Source organism: Eumetopias jubatus, unplaced genomic scaffold, assembly GCF_037043125.1.
Source record: "Eumetopias jubatus isolate StellerSeaLion01/CBP00866 unplaced genomic scaffold, mEumJub1_p1.0 scaffold_1, whole genome shotgun sequence".
NCBI lineage: Eukaryota > Metazoa > Chordata > Mammalia > Carnivora > Otariidae > Eumetopias > Eumetopias jubatus.
Window position 1 is genome coordinate 48709843 of NW_028274807.1, and position 17555 is coordinate 48727397.

General features: G+C 42.6%; 1 protein-coding gene and 1 pseudogene across 5 annotated transcripts in view; both read left to right on the plus strand.

Moving 5' to 3' along the window:
• The first annotated feature begins 664 nt into the window (after positions 1 to 664).
• On the plus strand, positions 665 to 2357 carry LOC148165003 (protein PET100 homolog, mitochondrial pseudogene; annotated as a pseudogene).
• Positions 2358 to 3211: 854 nt separating this feature from the next.
• The window catches only part of NXPE3 (neurexophilin and PC-esterase domain family member 3), a 45869-nt gene continuing 31525 nt past the window's right edge, over positions 3212 to 17555 (plus strand). The window contains exons 1-5 of one of the 5 annotated variants that reach the window (XM_028119231.2): positions 3212 to 3315; positions 3736 to 3949; positions 4271 to 4388; positions 6469 to 6649; positions 9774 to 10062. In XM_028119231.2, the coding sequence (XP_027975032.1) occupies positions 9970 to 10062 (93 nt within the window). In that variant the 5' untranslated portion in view covers positions 3212 to 3315; positions 3736 to 3949; positions 4271 to 4388; positions 6469 to 6649; positions 9774 to 9969. Of the gene's footprint in view, positions 3950 to 4270; positions 4389 to 6468; positions 6650 to 9773; positions 10063 to 17555 lie in introns of all 5 variants that reach the window. The other 4 variants (XM_028119229.2, XM_028119232.2, XM_028119230.2 and 1 more) reach the window with 4 other exon arrangements.

The window sequence follows — 17555 nt, forward strand, 5'->3', positions numbered from 1 at the left end:
TTAAAACTAATAGAATAGTACATAAGGGCTGAAGTTTTATTATATGTAAATTTTACCCCCAAAGTTTCAAGTAGGGTGTCAGGGGATCTTAGGATGGAGTATGGATTATGACAACTGAATCTAAGTATTACAGGTGTATGACATAAATTCACTGAACGGGTAAGAAAAAGGGGGATGACCTAAGTGGCTTTGGGAAAAATTGTTTTGAGTGGATAGTATAAGGGTCTTAGTCCATTTGGGCTGCTATAACAGAATACCAGCGATGGAGTGGCTTATAAACAACATAACTTTATTTCTCACAGCTCTGGAGGCTTGAGGTCCAAGATCAAGGTACCAGCTGATTGGGTGTCTGGTGAGGGTAGTTTTCTGATTCATAGATGGCTGTTGTTTTAGTGTGTCCTCACACGGTGGAAATGGCGAAGGAATTCTCAGGTGTCTTAAAATAAAGGACTACACGAAGAAAGTCCCACATAGGGCAAAAATTCCAGCACAAGCTGTGAGGACTCTTTCTTCTCTTGGTAAGAAAGTGTTCCAGGCCAAGGCCATATGTATGAAAGACTGCATGCATGAGACTGCCTTGGCAATTAAAGTTAAATGAGGTCATAAGGGTGGGGCACTAATCCAATGAGACTGGTGTCCTTGGGAGGGGGGATAAAGAAACAAGATGGGAATGAAGCTGGAGGTGTTTTAGATGACACACTACCTAACCTTCCCTGTGGCTATGTTCTGGATTGCCAATCAGGTCAGGTGGTTTGAGGACTATGTCATACAGCACAAGAGGGAGCTGTGGCAACCTGAGAAGGAGGAGCAGCATGGAGAGCTAGAAGAATTCAGGCAGGATATGAAGTAGCAGGAGAAGAAGCTCCTTTTGCACTGCCCAGCAGAGCTCCTGAGGCCTCCAAGTGCCCCCCCCCACACACACACTCACACACTTCCTTTGAAAAAAAAAAAAAAAGGAAACAGAAGGGGTTTATCTCCAAGCCAATAAGAGAGCTCTCACCAGGAACTGAATCAGCTGGCACCTTGATCTGGGACTTCTAGCTTCCAGAACTGTGAGAAAATAAACTGTTGTTTAAGCCACCCAGCCTATGGCATTTCATTATGGCAGCCTGAACAGACTCATACAGGCACCAAATTCCTCTTCCTTCTAGTCTCCTACCGTTGGCAGAATCTTCTCATGGTCAATGGTGTTATGGAAATAGGGTGTTTGGTACCTAATGTGACAGTAGTCACTTATTTTGAACAATGGTTTGAGGGGCTTGGGGGCCAGATTTTAGTCACTTGTTCAAAGGGTTCAGAAGCAAACAAGCAGGAACTGACATGGGCTCAGAAGTGCTTGTGCCCCAAGCTTCTGCCATCAGAGATGGAGCCAGGTTGTTGTTAAATATCCCCCAAATTAGCTACATCAGAAACAGGTTTAATTTGCTTTTTTGCTTATCTAACTTTAAGATCCATGCTTTGTTTTCTTAGAGAAATAAAATTTAGTAACATTAGCATCTAAACTTCTTTGCTGATGGGTCAGAAATGAACAGTTCCTTTGGTTTTGTATCATGACATACAAACCTTATGTTCTCATTTTTTTTCCAGCTTTCAAATTTAGATTATCATAAATGTATTATTCAGAAATTCCTTATGCCATGTCATAACCTGAGGTAGGGAATTTAAGAGGAAGAGATTTGGGACACTGTGCTAGGGGACTTTTCATTTGTCATTTCATTTATTTCTAAGTGCAGGTAGTGTTGCCCCTAATTTACAGTTGAGGAACTGAGCCCAGAGAAGTTAAATCCTTTGCCTAGGATGGCACTGCTAGTAAGAGGCAGAGCTGTGTGTCAGCCCCAGTCAGGCTAAGATCCAAATTGTATATTTTGTGTATGATAGTATTTTTCATTGGGAGTGTGGTGACTTTGCAGTCAGATTTATTTGAAAATATCTGGTAGTGATAGGCAGGCCTCTCTGGTCCTGGCTGCTCTTGTTTGTGGCTAAAACGACTGTATATAGTAGGTAAGATGACTCAACTGCTTCAGGGTTATGAGTGCCTGTGTGAGAAAGGGGTTATCAGAGATCACTAATGTGGTCCAAAACCATGCCCTAGAAGTCAGCATATCCTGTTCAAGTATTTGCCACTTACCAGGCAGCCAAACTGTAAAAGATAGGTGATGGGGCGTCTGGGACATAGGACTTAGAGCACAAGTTTATCATATGGGGTTCTTCATCTGGCACAGAGGCAACGGAAGCCACTTTTATGACTAGGCCCTGGAAGGCTGAATTTCTCCAGAAAGGAGAATGAAACTCCTTTTCTTCCATTTGTAGGTCTAGTCATCCATGCATGTAGTCCTGCCACGAAAACATCTGAATAAGCACGTAGAGTCCATTGTGGTCAGTAAATGTAAAAATAATTAATGTTAGTTGCAATTTGTATTAGTTCTTCTTCAACCTTGAGATAATAGTCTGGGGGTAAGTCTATTTTTAGAGCCTGCGTTTTGCTGGGATAAATTCCATTAACCCCACTGTGCACTGAAGAACACAGAGCAGTCCGCAGTACGTTCCGGCTTCCTGAGCGGGTCCTCTGTCTTCCAAGGACTCCTGTCAGTTTCTGAATTTCACATAGCCGTGGAGGTCTTACCGCTTAGAGGAATGTCCAAAATAGGATAACCCAGAATTGGGGCGGGGGGGGGGGACGTATGCAGGCATTTTTGTCACAAGATCTATGTTAGGTACAGGGAGAGTAAAAGGAACAGGCTGTTTTAAGGGCAAATAGAGTAAGTCGACTAATTTCAAGCAGGGCAAGCTGTAAGGATCTGTCGTCCCAGTGCTCGTGCATGGCCAATAGTGTTTTTTCTGGCAGAGGAAACAATACGTTCCGCCACTGGCAGGAAAGACGGCCCAAGTAGGGGCTTCTCCGGTTTGGTCATTTTCGCTGACAAGAAAAAAGCCTTGAAACAGACTGTCCCTGGGAAACCCTGATGTTCGAAGGCGAGAGAAGCCGGTCCCGAGAGGGGCCAGAGCTCAGGCCACAGGGCTACAGCTGGGCGGCCCCCTTGCGCGCAGAAGCAAGGCGGCACCGCAGTACGAGCGGCGCCCACAACGCTTGCCTCGCCTCGGGGCTCAGCGTTCCGCGCAGGGCGGCCGCGGCTGTCAGTCAGCGTCCTTGGCCCGCCCCTCCTGGAATTCAACCAATTGTAGCCGGGGGTCGGGGGTGAAGAGACGTAGCGGGGCCAGGAAGCAGGGGCCAGGCAGTCTGGCGCAGCGGCTCCAGATCTGGGTGTCCGAATGCCAAGCGACCGGAGAGAGCACCGCGGACAGCTGGGCCTGCCGGTGAGTGCGGGACTCCGGCTTGTGCGCAGGCGCCGGGCTGGGTCCCTGCCGCTCGAGCGACCCATTGCTTGGCGCCTCGCGAGCGCCTCTAGTTTGCGAAGCCCCTTCCTCCGCACGCGCCGACCTCTGAGTCCCCGGCCTGGTGCAGAGGAGCTGCAGACTCGGGGATCACGGCTGGAGGTTCTGGAGCCAGAAAGGGGAGGCTTCAGCCCTCGGCGGGGGAAGAATTGCAGCCTTCGGCTGCCGCAGCCTCGGACCTGAGTTGCCCGAGCCAATGCGGGTCCCGGCAGGGAGGGGGCGGGGCTGACGCGAGCATCTCCGCGCTCAGTTTTCTGGACTTGCTGCAAGGCGGGCAGGTGCAGCCGCCAAAGACCTCTCCCTAACTCGGTGCGGTGCACTTTGCGACGCCTCCCTCCTCAGCCCCATTCTCCGGTCTCATTGCTGCCCCGGGATCCAGCTGCCACTTGCCTGGCGATGCTCTCACACTTTGGACTCTTCTGGCATTACTGAGCTGACGCTTTGGGACATCAGATTCAGGTCGTATGGGGAGAGAAGCGTGTGACTTTGCAAGGTGTGATGTGGAAACCCTGGCCTGTCACCCATCTCCGCTTGACCAAAGGCCAGTAGGGTGGTGGTAAGTGGCATTCTCCGTCAGGATTTATACGAATTTTGTGTGTAATTGTCTGTAAAATTTTCCTTTCTTTTCATTATTTACTCTAAAGGAGGATTGCTGCCAGTTTCCTAAAGATGAAGAATCACACTGCTCAATGGGCCTTCCCCTTCCTCAGTGTGGTTATCATTTGGAACATCAGGGTGTACTTGAAGCTGGCGGGACTCCCAGACCCTAATCATTAATTGTCTGATTCCATGCAGTGGAGGCAGCAACACGCTTTCCTCCAAGGTGTCTGGGTTCTGCTTTCCTTTGACTGTACTTAGTCTCTTGTCTCCTTCACAGTCTCTGGCCTGATACAGTGCTGTTATTTGTTACTGAGATGGGAAACGAAGGAATAGATCACTGAAGCGAGGTTGGCTGTCCTTGTTACCCTGGAATCGGATTGTCCTGAGGGGACGGTGTAAGTTACAATTCAGAGATCATTTTGGAAAGGCCATCCCTGACCCACTGATACAAATAACCCCTCTGGCCACCTTATACTAGCGGTTTCCCTGCTTGGCAGTATATTATAATCATTTGGAAACCTTTTTTTAAAAGCTGTTTCTTGGACCCTGCTCCCACCAGATTCCGATTCAGTTAGTTGAGTCTAGTCTAAGCATTGGCATTGTTAAAAGCTTACAGGATGATATTAATGTGCCTGCAAGGTTAAAGAACACAGCCTACCAATGTGCCTTATTTTTTTTCTTACAGCTCTTACTACTCTGTGACTTATTTAACTGATTTCTTTACTTCTCATCTGCTCCTCTCCACCCCTCCAGCCCCCCATGAAAGCATGGGGTGCTGCTTTGGAAGAAGGGCAAGGGAAGGCCTGGGTGGTGAGTTAGCACTTTGGGTGTGTGAGGTGGGGATAAATGAAAGAGAAATGGAATCAGGGGAAACAAGTCCTGCAGACTACTGCTGTGCTTCCTCTTTGTCCAAGGGTTGACCTTATTTGGTGACCCATCATTGTCATGTTTGTGGATATGTCTCCAGTTCTTTCTCTAGGTCCTGGCCTGTTAAGTTTCAGGGTCTTATCCAGCACCCTGTGAAATATAGCTGCTGTTTGTTATTTATTTATTGAAGTATGGTTGATATGCAATATTATATTAGTTTCAGGTGTTCGCCATAGTGGTTTGACATTTATATACATTATGAAATGATCACCACAGTGTAGTTACTGTTGTCACCATACAAGTTATTACAGTATTATTCACTATGTTCCCTATGCTATATTTGCATCCCCATAACTTACTTATTTGGTAACTGGAAATCTGTACCTCTTAATCCTCCTCATCTATTTCGCCCCCCCCCCCCTCCCCTCCCCTCTGGCAACCATCAGTTTGTTCTCTGTGTTTATGAGTTATACAGCTGCAATTTGGAGAGTTTGATATATAACTTTTTAGAGGGAGAGAGAGAGAGAGAGAGGGAGAGTCTTAAGCAGGCTCCATGCGGAGCCTGACATGGGGCTTGATCTCACAACCCTGAGCTGAAATCAAGAGTTGGATGCTTAACTGGTTGAATCACCCAGGTGCCCCTGATATATAAATATTTAAGTCTGGTTATATTCCATGTAAATCTGTGATCTGTCTTCTCTGTAGGGGGTCCATGTATTCTGAATTAAAATTCTAGACATTTGGTCTGGCAAGTACAATTATATTTATGTGGATAGCAGTTCGGGGTTTTTAGAATGGGGACTGTCCCAGAAACTGGCTGTGTGGTTATCCTGTAATACATTGTCTTTGTGAAATGGTTGTCTAAGAACTTTAGTTCCTTAGAGGAGGGGTTTGCTGCCTAATTTTCTTTTTAGTACTGAACTCAACGATCTCATTGATGTTACTGACAATTTTGATTCCCAGTGATGAAGCAGTCACTCTGTAATTCTCTTATGAGATGGGGTAGGAGGTCAGGTACATAATGGCAGTCTAGGGTTGTTGCGACAGGCCATAAAGAAGTTAGATTGGCTGGTAGGTAGTCTTAATCAGCTTTGGCGAAAGAGACCCAACAGACCGTGCATTTTACTTTTGGCTTGTCCTTCGAACATAAATATGAAGCATGACTAAGTGGTGGACTGATACATTAGAAGGATTTGAAAACAAGATCACTCAAATTTAAATTCCTCCTGAAGTAATCATAACTTTTGGATCTAAATACCTCTTATTTTCTATAGTGGTGGGATGGGTTGTTGAAGTACATGATTATTCTAGTATTTAAGAAAAGTAACATATGGAACTTTTATCTTTGATTTGTGATTTTTCAGTTATATTGCTAATTATAAAGTTTTGACCTTCAGCTCAGATCCAGGAGTGACTTGTTGTGTTTAAGTTAATATATATAAATAGCCAGTTACTGTTTTTTATTAGTAGTAAAGGAAATGTTTCTCCTCCTATGTTATACTGAAATCTATGTGCATCTTGGTATAAAATTGTACTCTTTATTTCAAATATGTTTTCCTTAATTTCAGCATCTTTAACCTGTATGTCATATGCGTATCCCTGTTGCAGCAGGAAGAATGGTATCAAAATGAGAAAACATCAACCCGTGCTTTGAATGTGGCAAGAAGAGAATAAGTGTTGTCATGATTGCTTGAATTCAGGACTTTACACTGGAAGGAAAGTTAGATGTAAGCTCAATCCCTTAGTTCTAATAAGCACCTCTTCTTGGGAACTGGAAATTAAAAAAAAGGTAAATAACATTCAGTAATGTATTTTTATTTTTCATTGATCTAGGAAACTTTTCCTTAGAGTCATTCCCATCTAGCACTTTTGTTTTTACTCAATTCTAAGGCACTTTGAGATACCGAATGATACTGTCTTGCTGTCTTTGCAAATAACTTTCTTCTTATAATGCCTAGGTTTTATATTTGTAGGAAAACAGTAGAGAATGATTAGAGATTCCTTCTTTCCCTTTGAAATTTTTCATTTTAAATTGAATTGTTTTCCTCTATTTGGTTTAATGCTCTGTTTCTCCTTATGGCTTGTCTTTAATTATTACTTTTAGAAACCTGCTTTTTTCTTTATATTTGTAATTTTTATTTCCTGGTGAAAAACTAGGACACAAAGATAAAGATGAAGGAGAAAAAAAAGCTGCGCAGAGGTAGCAACTATCAACATTTTAATATATGTCTTTTCAAAGAGAGGTCTAAGTGAGCCTCAAGCCACATCCACTTAGATACACAAATGGGTTTCTCAAGGCTCAGTGCTTTGCTTGCTCCTAGCAGGAGGTTGGGTCTTTTCTTGGCATGCCCCTCCAGGAATGATTTTCAGTACAAGTCCTTGGCCATGAGGGGTTTCTTGCATGTTTGCATTGCTGCCTGCATCCCTCTAGTCCCTGTAGTTCTGGAGTCTGCTGCCCTTGCCGTGCTGCTGCACCCCTGACCTCCGCTGCACTGCTGCCCCCCCCCCCCCGGCTCTGAATAACACTGACCTTCCTGAAGCTGCTGGTGTTTCCGCAGTATGCACCCTGTGCTGACTGTTGTGCTGCTGGATCTCGGTGGAGTATCATCTTTGGTCTTCTCCCTCTCTGGGCGTGAGGGAAGCCTATTTTTTTTTTTTTTTTAAGATTTTATTTATTTATCAGAGAGAGACGCAGCCAGAGAGGGAACACAAGCAGGGGGGAGTGGCAGGCAGAGGGAGAAGCAGGCTTCCCGCTGAGCAGGGAGCCTGATGCGGGGCTCGATCCCAGGACCCTGGGATCCTGACCTGAGCCGAAGGCAGACGCTTAACGACCGAGCCACCCAGGCGCCCCTGGAAGCCTATGATTCTTATGGCCACCTCCTTGAGAGGGTTTCTGTGGAGGAGCAGTTGGGCCCTGATGACAGTTATTTCTTCTAGTTCGTAGCCATTCCTTCCCAGAATTTACAGGCACTTTGGGGTGAGTGGGTGCTTGGGTGTTAGAGAGGGGTGGGGTTGAGGGGTCATCAAAGGCTTGAGTGCAGTCTTCCACAGTGCTTGGTATCCCTGTAGAGGTGACAGCCTGTAGAGGAATAAATATTCCTATTTAATTGAGGAGAGGAGTGTAAGCTTTTCCATGGGAATTTCTGGCACTGAGTACAGTGTGTGGTACAGAGTAGGCCTCCATAATTTTTTGTTTTGTGCATTGTCAAATCAACATATATCATGTGAGGGGGGAGGGGGGAGATGCTGTGAGGGACTCAAAGGAGTGTGAGGCATTGTTATTACTAAGTTGCTTTTTCTCTGATACATGGTTTCTGTGTCTTGTTTCATTTTGTTTTTAAGATTTTATTTATTTGACAGAGAAGGAGAGCACAGGCAGGGGGAGCAGCAGAGGGAGAGGGAGAAGCAGGCTCCCCGCTGAGCAAGGAGCCCGATGCGGGACTCGATCCCAGGACCCTGGGACCATGACCTGAGCTGAAGGCAGACGCTTAACCGACTGAGCCACCCAGGCACCCCCTGTTTTGTTTTGTTTTTTTAAGATTTTATTTATTCGAGAGAGAAAGCTCACAAGTTGGGGAAGGGGCAGAGGGAGAGGGAGAGGGACAAGCCGACTCCATGCTGAGCATGGAGCCCTACCCTGGGGCTCGATCTCACTATCCTGAGATCACCACCTGAACCAAAACCAAGGAAGTGTTTGAGTACCTTCAGTTGGACTCTTAACCTATTGAGCCACCCAGACGCCCCTGGTTTCTGGTTTTCGTTTTTTTTTTTTTTTTTAAATCGTAATTGGTATAAGTCTACTTGGGGGCACAGGAAATACATACAAATACAGGGGAGTGAAAACGCTGAGAAGTGAAGTGAGAAGAAAGTGCTGTGGGAATTCTGAGGATGGAGAGCAATTTAGAATAGCCTAGCTCTGTCTCCTTTATGAAGCAGAGGTGAGGAGGAGTTGTCGTGGTCCTTGGGCATGGGAGTGGATTAGACAGGCGGAGTGGAAGAATGAGGGAGGAGAACAGCTTGCCAGGTCCAGTACAAAGCTGCAGGGAACTCTGGTGCAGCTGAGGTATTCAGAGATCCTCTGCGCCATAGTTGTGCACCCTTTCACCTTGACTTCTCCACCCTGCCCTTCGTGGAGAGTCTAGGTAGAAACAAAATCCTAGTATTTTTTTCTGTTTACCTAAACTAAAATAACAACTGGGGAGAGCATGAGAGTTCTTTCTATGGGGGAACAGGTAGGAGCGGCAGGCTCTGAAGTCCTCTGCCTCTAGCAGTTATGATGAAGGATTTGGGTCTCCTTTTAATCCTCAGGCTTAGCTTTTCTTTCCTATATCTTCAGGGCAAGTGTCTTCCCTCCTGGGCCCTGTTACTCAGCTGAGGGAGCATCATCAGTGCTACATATATGGTGGGGGAGCTGGATGTCCAAAGGGTGTTTCATGTCTTCTGCTGTGCAGGGGGACAGCACTCCTTGTTTCCTAGAGGAGGTCAGGATGGTTTGCACAGTCTTCCAGAACTCCGCATAAAATCACCAGGTTTCCTCTCAATGCTCGTCAAATATAATTACTTCAGGAGTGTTATATAACTTGAACTATAAGGGAAGGGGAGTGATTTTATTTACTTAGACCTCTAGAAATTTAACAGTGACTTTAATTTTCTAATTCTAAGGGTTTGAAGACATTCTTCAAAGTGAAAACCTAAAATTTGCGGGACAAATATCGCTGTATTTATATGGAAGTCTGGGGTTGGGTTTGAGCAAATTGAATATGGAACAGATCTTACTGTGCTCTGGCTCTTTGCTTTCCCCTCATGACTTTGGGCCTTTGAGAGGGTTAAGGAAGAAGTGTGGCATATTTCCTATTACCACACACTAGGCTGTTGCAGTTGGTGATCTGTATTCTCATCTTCCCTCTTTGAAGGAGTCCTTTGAAGAAAAATGTGCTGCTTAAATCAACCCCAGCCTCTCCTCCATACAAAGAACTCTTAATGATACTAGCAGAAAAGAAACAAATTCAGCTAAAAGCTCGTCTGCAGATCAGAAGAACAAAGACATGGAGTTTTGAGGAGTGAAGGTAGCATGGCGTCGGCCATGGGTGTTCAAGACACAGCCAGACAATGTGGATCAGTTCCTTCAAACTACGGCTTTTCTGCTGTCTGCTTGCAGTGCTGATGGTGGTGGTGCTGGTCATCAATGTGACTCAGGTAGAGGTGAGTACTTCGTATGCCCCTTCATAACTAGGGGAACCAATAGCCTAGGAAATGCTGATCATCAGAAAACTTATCCTGGTCTTAGCTCTTGTTTTCATTAATTCAGGAATTGTTTGAGTACCTTCAGTGGTTATATGCTGTGCTGTGATGACAGACATGATTTCTTTGCTGATGGAGCTCATATTCTAAATGTGCATGGGACAAAACAATAATCATAATCATACAATAATAATAAGTGATAATTAGAAATTGTGAAGAGTACGGTAAGGAAAGGAAAGCAGGCTACTCTGTAGTCGCTAGAGGGATGAAGGAAGGCTTTTTCAAGGAGGGGACCTTTTAGCTGGCTGCTGGCCAAAAGCCGAAGGAGTATCTCAGAGGAGGGAGTTGATGCATCTGTCCTGAAGACTACGGAATGCACACAAGGGCAGGGACTGTGTTTTACTGATCCCTCTCAAGTGCCTGACACTAGGAAGGAACTTAGTAGTATGCCCCTCTCCCCTGCCCTGCCACTCATAGGCCACCAAAATTTATGGGGTAATTCTAGATAAAATGATGCTGCCCTTTTACTTTTGTTGGCCTGTGGTACTTCTCAGGTTGCAGGTCCAACTTAATTACGGTTTTTCTCTGCTGCTTGGCTTTTGCTATAGTTGGAATGTCTGTGTCCCCAAGCATTCTGGCCGTCTGGGAGCTCTGATTACGGTGGTCTTTCATGCTTTCAGGTTTTTCCTTCAGCCTCCGTAGTTTCATCATGCTCTTGGGCCCTCCAGTACTCTGCTGAGTACTCGAGCGGGACCCTCTGCAGATCCCCTGAGTTCCCTCTGTCTCTACCTCTCCTGCCACTCTGTCCTGTGGATTCACTTTCGTCTTTTAAGACTCGGCCATATCTCTTCAACTTGACTAGTTGACCAGGCTCCACCCGGGATCAATAGGTCTTTTGGTAGAGTGCAGTGAAACATTTTCCCTGTCTAAAGAGGTCATCTTGTCCAAGATGAGAACATTGCCATGACTTTTAAACTGTTCAATTTATTACTGTGATGAAAATTGGTAAAGAAGCTTAGGTTGGGGGATGGGGAGCGGGAAAGGCTCTGAAGCTTGGCAGTCTGCCATCCCTTAATCCCCTTTCCATCCTGTGCTTCTGATCCTGACTATGCTTTTCTTGTGATTAGAGTATCTGAGCATTTCCGGAAAGTACAGACTCCGTTTTAATAAGAAATATCACATAGTATGAGAAGGAGGTATATGTAGCAATATCCAGCAAAAGTTGTGGAAGGGATCATTAGTATTTCTCTGATAAGCTCTTATTGAGCATGGCCTGTTTTTTTCCCCCCTTATTCATTGATATTTTAAATATATATATTTTTCCGATTATAAAAATAGTACCAGTCTGTTAGGGATTTTGGCTGCAAGTAAAATAAACCTGATTCTGTCTGACTTTAATATTAAGGAATATTACTTGTTTGCCATAGAGTCAGGAGGTAAGTTGGGCACAGTTGAGGCTCTGTTTCTCTGTAAGTCTCTTATTTCTGCCCTCCTTCCTCTGTGTTAGCTTTATGCATGGCGTCCTCTTTCATGGTTGGATTTTAGGATGCTGTCATAGCAATAGGTGTTTGCATCCTTGTTCATGTTCAGATTAAGAGATAGTTTGTTCTCTCATAACTCTCTGAAGAGATTACTTGCATTTTTCCATTTGCAAGTAAAATTCAGATAGCTGTTACCAGAGCCCTGGCTGGGTCTGGATTTGACTGCAGGCATCCACCAGAAAAGCCTCTTCTGGATTTTCATATGCGAGGATTGGGTCACATGCCCATTCCTGAATCAGTCACTTGGGATTATCCCTTAATCAGTCAGGTCCACCCCTGAGCTGACAGGTCAGCAAACAGCAGTGCTGTTTTTCAGTAGGCAGGGAGTGAAATAGATATGGGATGTAAGGTCCACTCCAGACCACCACTGACAGTGGCTCCAGGAGTGACCATTGGTGTTTCCTCTTGGCTTTGAATCTAAAAAGGTGGCAGACCCTGGAGTTGTCCTTATCACTGGCCTAGAATAGAGTTGTCACTTAGGAAAATTTAAGCAAATTGATCTTTTTGCATTCTTTTTCATTTGTGAATAAAATTCATGTGGCTTAGCACCAAGTATCTGGTAATTCTTGGATTAGGCTGTGTAGGTCAATTGGCTGTTTTTTTTTTTTAATTCCACTATAATGAACAGACTGTGTTATATTAATTTCAGGTGAACAGTACAGTGATTCACCAATTCTGTATATTATTCAGTGCTCATCCCGATATGTGTACTCAATCCCCTTCACCTATTTCATCCATCCCCCTACCAACTCCCTTGTAACCACCAGTTTGTCCTCTATGTTTAAAAGTCTGTTTTTTTTGGTTTGTCTTTTTCTTTCATTCTTTATTTGTTTTGTTTGTTAAATTTCACATATGAGTGAAATCATATGGTATTATGTCTTTCTCTTACTTATTTCACTTAGCATTCTATAGGTCCATCCCTGTTGTGGCAAATGGCAAGATTTCATTTTTTTTACGGCTGAATGATATTCCATTGTATATATGTACCACATCTTTGTCCATTCATTCATCTATGGATGGATACTTGGGTTGCTTCCATATCTTGGCTATTGTAAATAATGCTGCAGTAAACGGGGGGGGGGGCGCATATATCTTTTTGAATTAGCGTTTTCATTTTCTTTGGGTAAATACCCATTAATGTAGTTACTGGATCATATGGTAATTCTATTTTTAACTTTTTGAGGAAACCTCCATACTGTGTTCCACAATGGCTGCACCAGTTTGCATTCCAGTGCATGAGGGTTCCTTTTTTCTCCACATCCTTGCTATCAGTTGTTTCTTATGTGGTTGATTTAGCCATTCTAACAGGTTTGAGGAGATATCTCATCGTGGTTTTGATTTGCATTTCCTTGATGAGTGGCATTGAACATCTTTTCATGTGTCTGTTGGCCATCTGAATGTCTTTGGAGAAATGTCTGTTCATGTTTTCTGCCCATTTTTAATTGGATTATTTGGTTTTTTTGGTGTTGAGTTGTGTAAGTTCTTTATATATTTTGGATCGTAACCCTTTATTGGCTATGTCATTTGCAAATATCTTCTCCCATTCTGTAGGTTGTCTTTTTGTTTTGTTGATTGTTTCCTTTGCTATGCTGAAGCTTTTTATTTTGATGTAGTACTAATAGTTTATTTTTGCTTTTGTTTCCCTTGCCTTTGGAAATATATCTAGAAGAATGTTGGTGTGGCCAATGTCAGAGAAATTATTCCCTGTGCTCTATTCTAGGATTTTTATGGCTTCAGGTCTCCTATTTAGGTCTTTAATCCATTTTGAGTTTATTTTTGTGTATGATGTAAGAAAATGGTCCATTTTAATTCTTTTGCATGTAACTGTCCAGTTTTCCCAACACCATTTGTTGAAGAGTCTTTTTCCCATTGCATATTCTTGCCTCCTTTGTCAAAGATTAATTGACCAAATAATCGTGGGTTTATTTCTGGGCTCTGTATTCTGTTCTGTTGATCTATATGTCATTTTTGTGCTAGTACCATACTGTTTTGGTTACTGTAGTTTGTAGTGTATCCTGAAGTCTGGGATTTTGATATCTCCAGTTTTTTTTATTCATTTATTTGACAGCCTAAAGAGAGCATGAGCAGGGGGGGCAGAGGGAGAGGGAGAAGCAGACGCCCTGCTGATCAGGGAGCCCAATGTCGCAGGGCTTGATCCCAGGACCCTGGGATCATGACCTGAGCCAAAGGCAGACACCTAACTGACTGAGCCACCCAGGTGCCCTGTGATGCCTCCAGTTTTATTCTTCTTTTTCAAGACTGCTTTGGCTATTCAGGGTCTTTTATGGTTCCGTACGAATTATAGGATTATTTGTTGTAGTTCTGTGAAAAATGCTATTGGTATTTTGATAGGGATTACATTAAATTTGTGGAATGCTTTGGGTAGTATGGACATTTTAAAAATATTTGTTCTCCCAATCCATGAGCATGGAACACGTTTCCATGTGTTTGTGTCATCTTCAATTTCTTTCATCATGTTTTGTAGTTTTCAGAGTACAGGTCTTTCACCTCCTTGGTTAAGTTTATTCCCAAGTATTTTATTATTTTTGGTACAATTGTAAATGGGGTTGTTTCCTTAGTTTCTCTTTCTGCTGCTTCATTGTTAGTATATAGAAATGCAAATGATTTCTGTATATTGATTTTGTATCCTGAGATTGGTTGTTCTTGAATAGCTGTGGATGGCTACTCAAGGAACAAGAGTAAAAGTAGAAGAGGAAGAGAAGAAAAGGGTAGGAAGGAGAAAGGGGGTATGTTGTGAGCATGCATGGTTTGGTCCTTATTGGTTTGTCATATTTTTACAACAACTAAAAAAGAGAGGGAGGATGGAATATTTCCTAATAGGTAATCAGTAGATAAGGGAGAATTTTCTTTTCCTTCCTTTCATTGAGATGCAGTTGACATATAACATTTTAGGTTTAAGGTGTGCAACATGTTGATTTGATATTTGTATATTGCAATATGATTATCACCATAGGATTTTACAATATCAGATCTTACAACGTAGTCTTTAATCCATTTTGAGTGGTGTAAGAAATGGGGTTAGTCATTTGTCTGCTTGTTGTCCAGTTTTTCTAACACCATTCACTGAAAAGACTGTGCTTTCCGCATTGAGTATTTGTGGCTCTCCTGTTGTATATTAGTTGATCCTAGGGTTGCCTGGCTGGCTCAGTTGGTAGAGCATGTGACTCTTGATCTTGGGGTCATGAGTTTGAGCCCCACATTGGGCACAGAGATTACTTAAAAAAAATTAGTTGATTGTATATGTGGGGCTTTATTTCACAGTCTTAATTCTATTCTGTATTTATGCCAGTACCATACTGTTTTGATTACTATAGCTTTGTAGTGTAGTTTGAAATCAGGACGTATGATACCTTCAGCTTTGTTGTTTCTTAGGATTGCTCTGTTTTTTTGGGGTCTTTTATGGTTTTATATAAATTTTGTTTTTTCTGTTATTAAAAATGCCATTGAGGGGCGCCTGGGTGGCTCAGTTGGTTAAGCGACTGCCTTCGGCTCAGGTCATGATCCTGGAGTCCTGGGATCGAGTTATGCATTGGGTTCCCTGCTGAGCAGGGAGTCTGCTTCTCTCTTTGACCCTCTCATGCTCTCTCTCTCTATATCTCATTCTCTCTCAAATAAATAAATAAAATCTTTAAAAAAAATGCCATTGGAATTTTGATAGGGATTGCTTTATAAATGTCTGTTTGGTTCATTTTATCTAATGTATGTATGGTTCAAATCCAATGTTTACTTGTTGATTTTCTGTCTGGATGATCTGTCCATTGACGACAGTGGAGTATTGAAGTCCCTACTATTTTTTTTTTAAGATTTTATTTATTCATTTGGGGGAGAGAGAGCGAGCTTGAGAGAGAGAGAGAGAGAGCACAAGCAGAGGGGGAGGGGCAGGGAGAGAAGCAGACTCCCTGCTGAGCAGGGAACCCAATGCGGGACTCGATTCCCGTACCCTGGGACCATGACCTGAGCTGAAGGCAGACGCTTAACCAACTGAGCCACCCGGGCGCCCTCCCCTACTATTCTTTTATTGTTGTCTATTTCTCCCTTCAGTTCTGTTAGTATTTAATTAATATATATATATTAATATATTTTGGTGGTCTTTTGTTGGGTTGGTATATGTTTATGATTGTTATATCCTCTTGATGAATTGACCTCTTTATCATTCTATAATGACCTTTTTTTGTCTCTTGTTATTGTTCTTAGCCGAAAAGTTTTTTTTGTCTCATATAAGTATAGCCACCCCCTCTTTCTTTTGGTTTCTACTTGTATGGGATATCATTTGTCATCTCTTTGCTTTCAGCCTATGTGTATCCTTAAATCTGAAGTATCTTGTAGGCTGCCTATAGTTGGGTCCTTTTTTTTTTTTTTTTTTAATCCATTCAATTACTGTTTGCCTTTTGCTTGGTGAATTCAATCCACTTACATTTAAAGTATTTATTGGTATGTAAGGACTTACTAATGCCATCTTATTAATTGCTTTCTGATTGTTTTGTATTTTCATAGTTTCTTTTTCCCTTTGTTTGTGCCTTCTTTTGTAAATCAGTGTTTTTCCATGGTGGTATGCTCTGTTTTTCCTTTTTTTCTCTTGTGAATCATTTCAGCTTGAACGACTCTTTTCAGCATTCTTGCAAGGCAGATGTAGTGGTGATGCACTTTCTCAGCTTTTGTTTGTCTGAGACAGTCTTTGTTTCGCTTTCATATCTGAAAGCTAACTTTGCCAGATGCAGTATTTTTGGCCCACACTTATTTTCTTTCATAACTTTGAATATGTCATTCCTCTTGTCCTGGCCCAAGGAGTTTCTGCTGAGAAACCTGCTGATAGCCAAATGGGTGTTCCTTTCAGATTACAGTGTTTTTTTTTTTTTCTGGCTGCTTTTAGGATTCGCTGTGCTTTTTTTTTTTTTAATTTTATTATGTTATGTTAATCACCATACATTACATCATTAGTTTTTGATGTAGTGTTCCATGATTCATTGTTTGCATATAACAGCCAGTGCTCCGTGCAATACTGCCCTCCTTAATACCCATCACCAGGCTAACCCATTCCCTCACCCCTCTCCCCTCTAGAACCCTCAGTTTGTCTCTGTGTTTGTTTTTGACAGTGTCATTATATTGTGTCTTGGACAAGGTCTTTTTGCATTGAGATGATTGGATGATCTATTAGTTTTGTGAACTGTGAAAAAAACACAGGTCATTCAAATATATCCCCAGGTTTAGGAAGTTGGCAGCTGTTTCTAATATTTGTATATTTAATGTCATCCCGTAGATCATGTGCTTTCTGTGTTCTTTTTCATTCTTTTTTTCTTCGTTCATTTCTGATCGGGTTATTTCAAAGTTGCTGTTTTCCAGCTCACTTATTATGTCTTCCATTTGATCTACTCTACTGTAGATGCTCTCTATAGCATTTTTCATTGCATTCATTGCATTTCTGTTTACTTTTTTATGATTTCTCTCTGTAGATTTCTCATTTTGTTGAACTGTCTGTGTTTTCTTAGTTTGTTGTTTCCTTAACCAGCTGTTTTGAATTATTTATCAGATAGCTTGTTAAATTCTGTGCCTTTGAGTTAGGTTATTGGAAGATTGTTGTTATCTTTTGGTGATGATGTATTTCCTTGATTTTTCATGTTCTTGTAGATTTTTGTTGCTGCTTTTGCCTTTAAGGTAGCAGATACTTCCTCAAATCTATACTAGTTACCTTCAGATGGGTTAAACTTTTTGTTGGTCCTATAGTATGTGGAGTTTTCTCCTCCTTATGTGGATACATCTTCTCCACATTTTTGCTTCTTCATGTGACACAATTCTTAAGCTCTTATCTCTTCCCTGAGTCTTACAAACCACCAGGCTGGTTGCTGATAACTTCTTTTGTTTTCTAGAAAGTGGCACTGTAACTCAAGTTTCTGG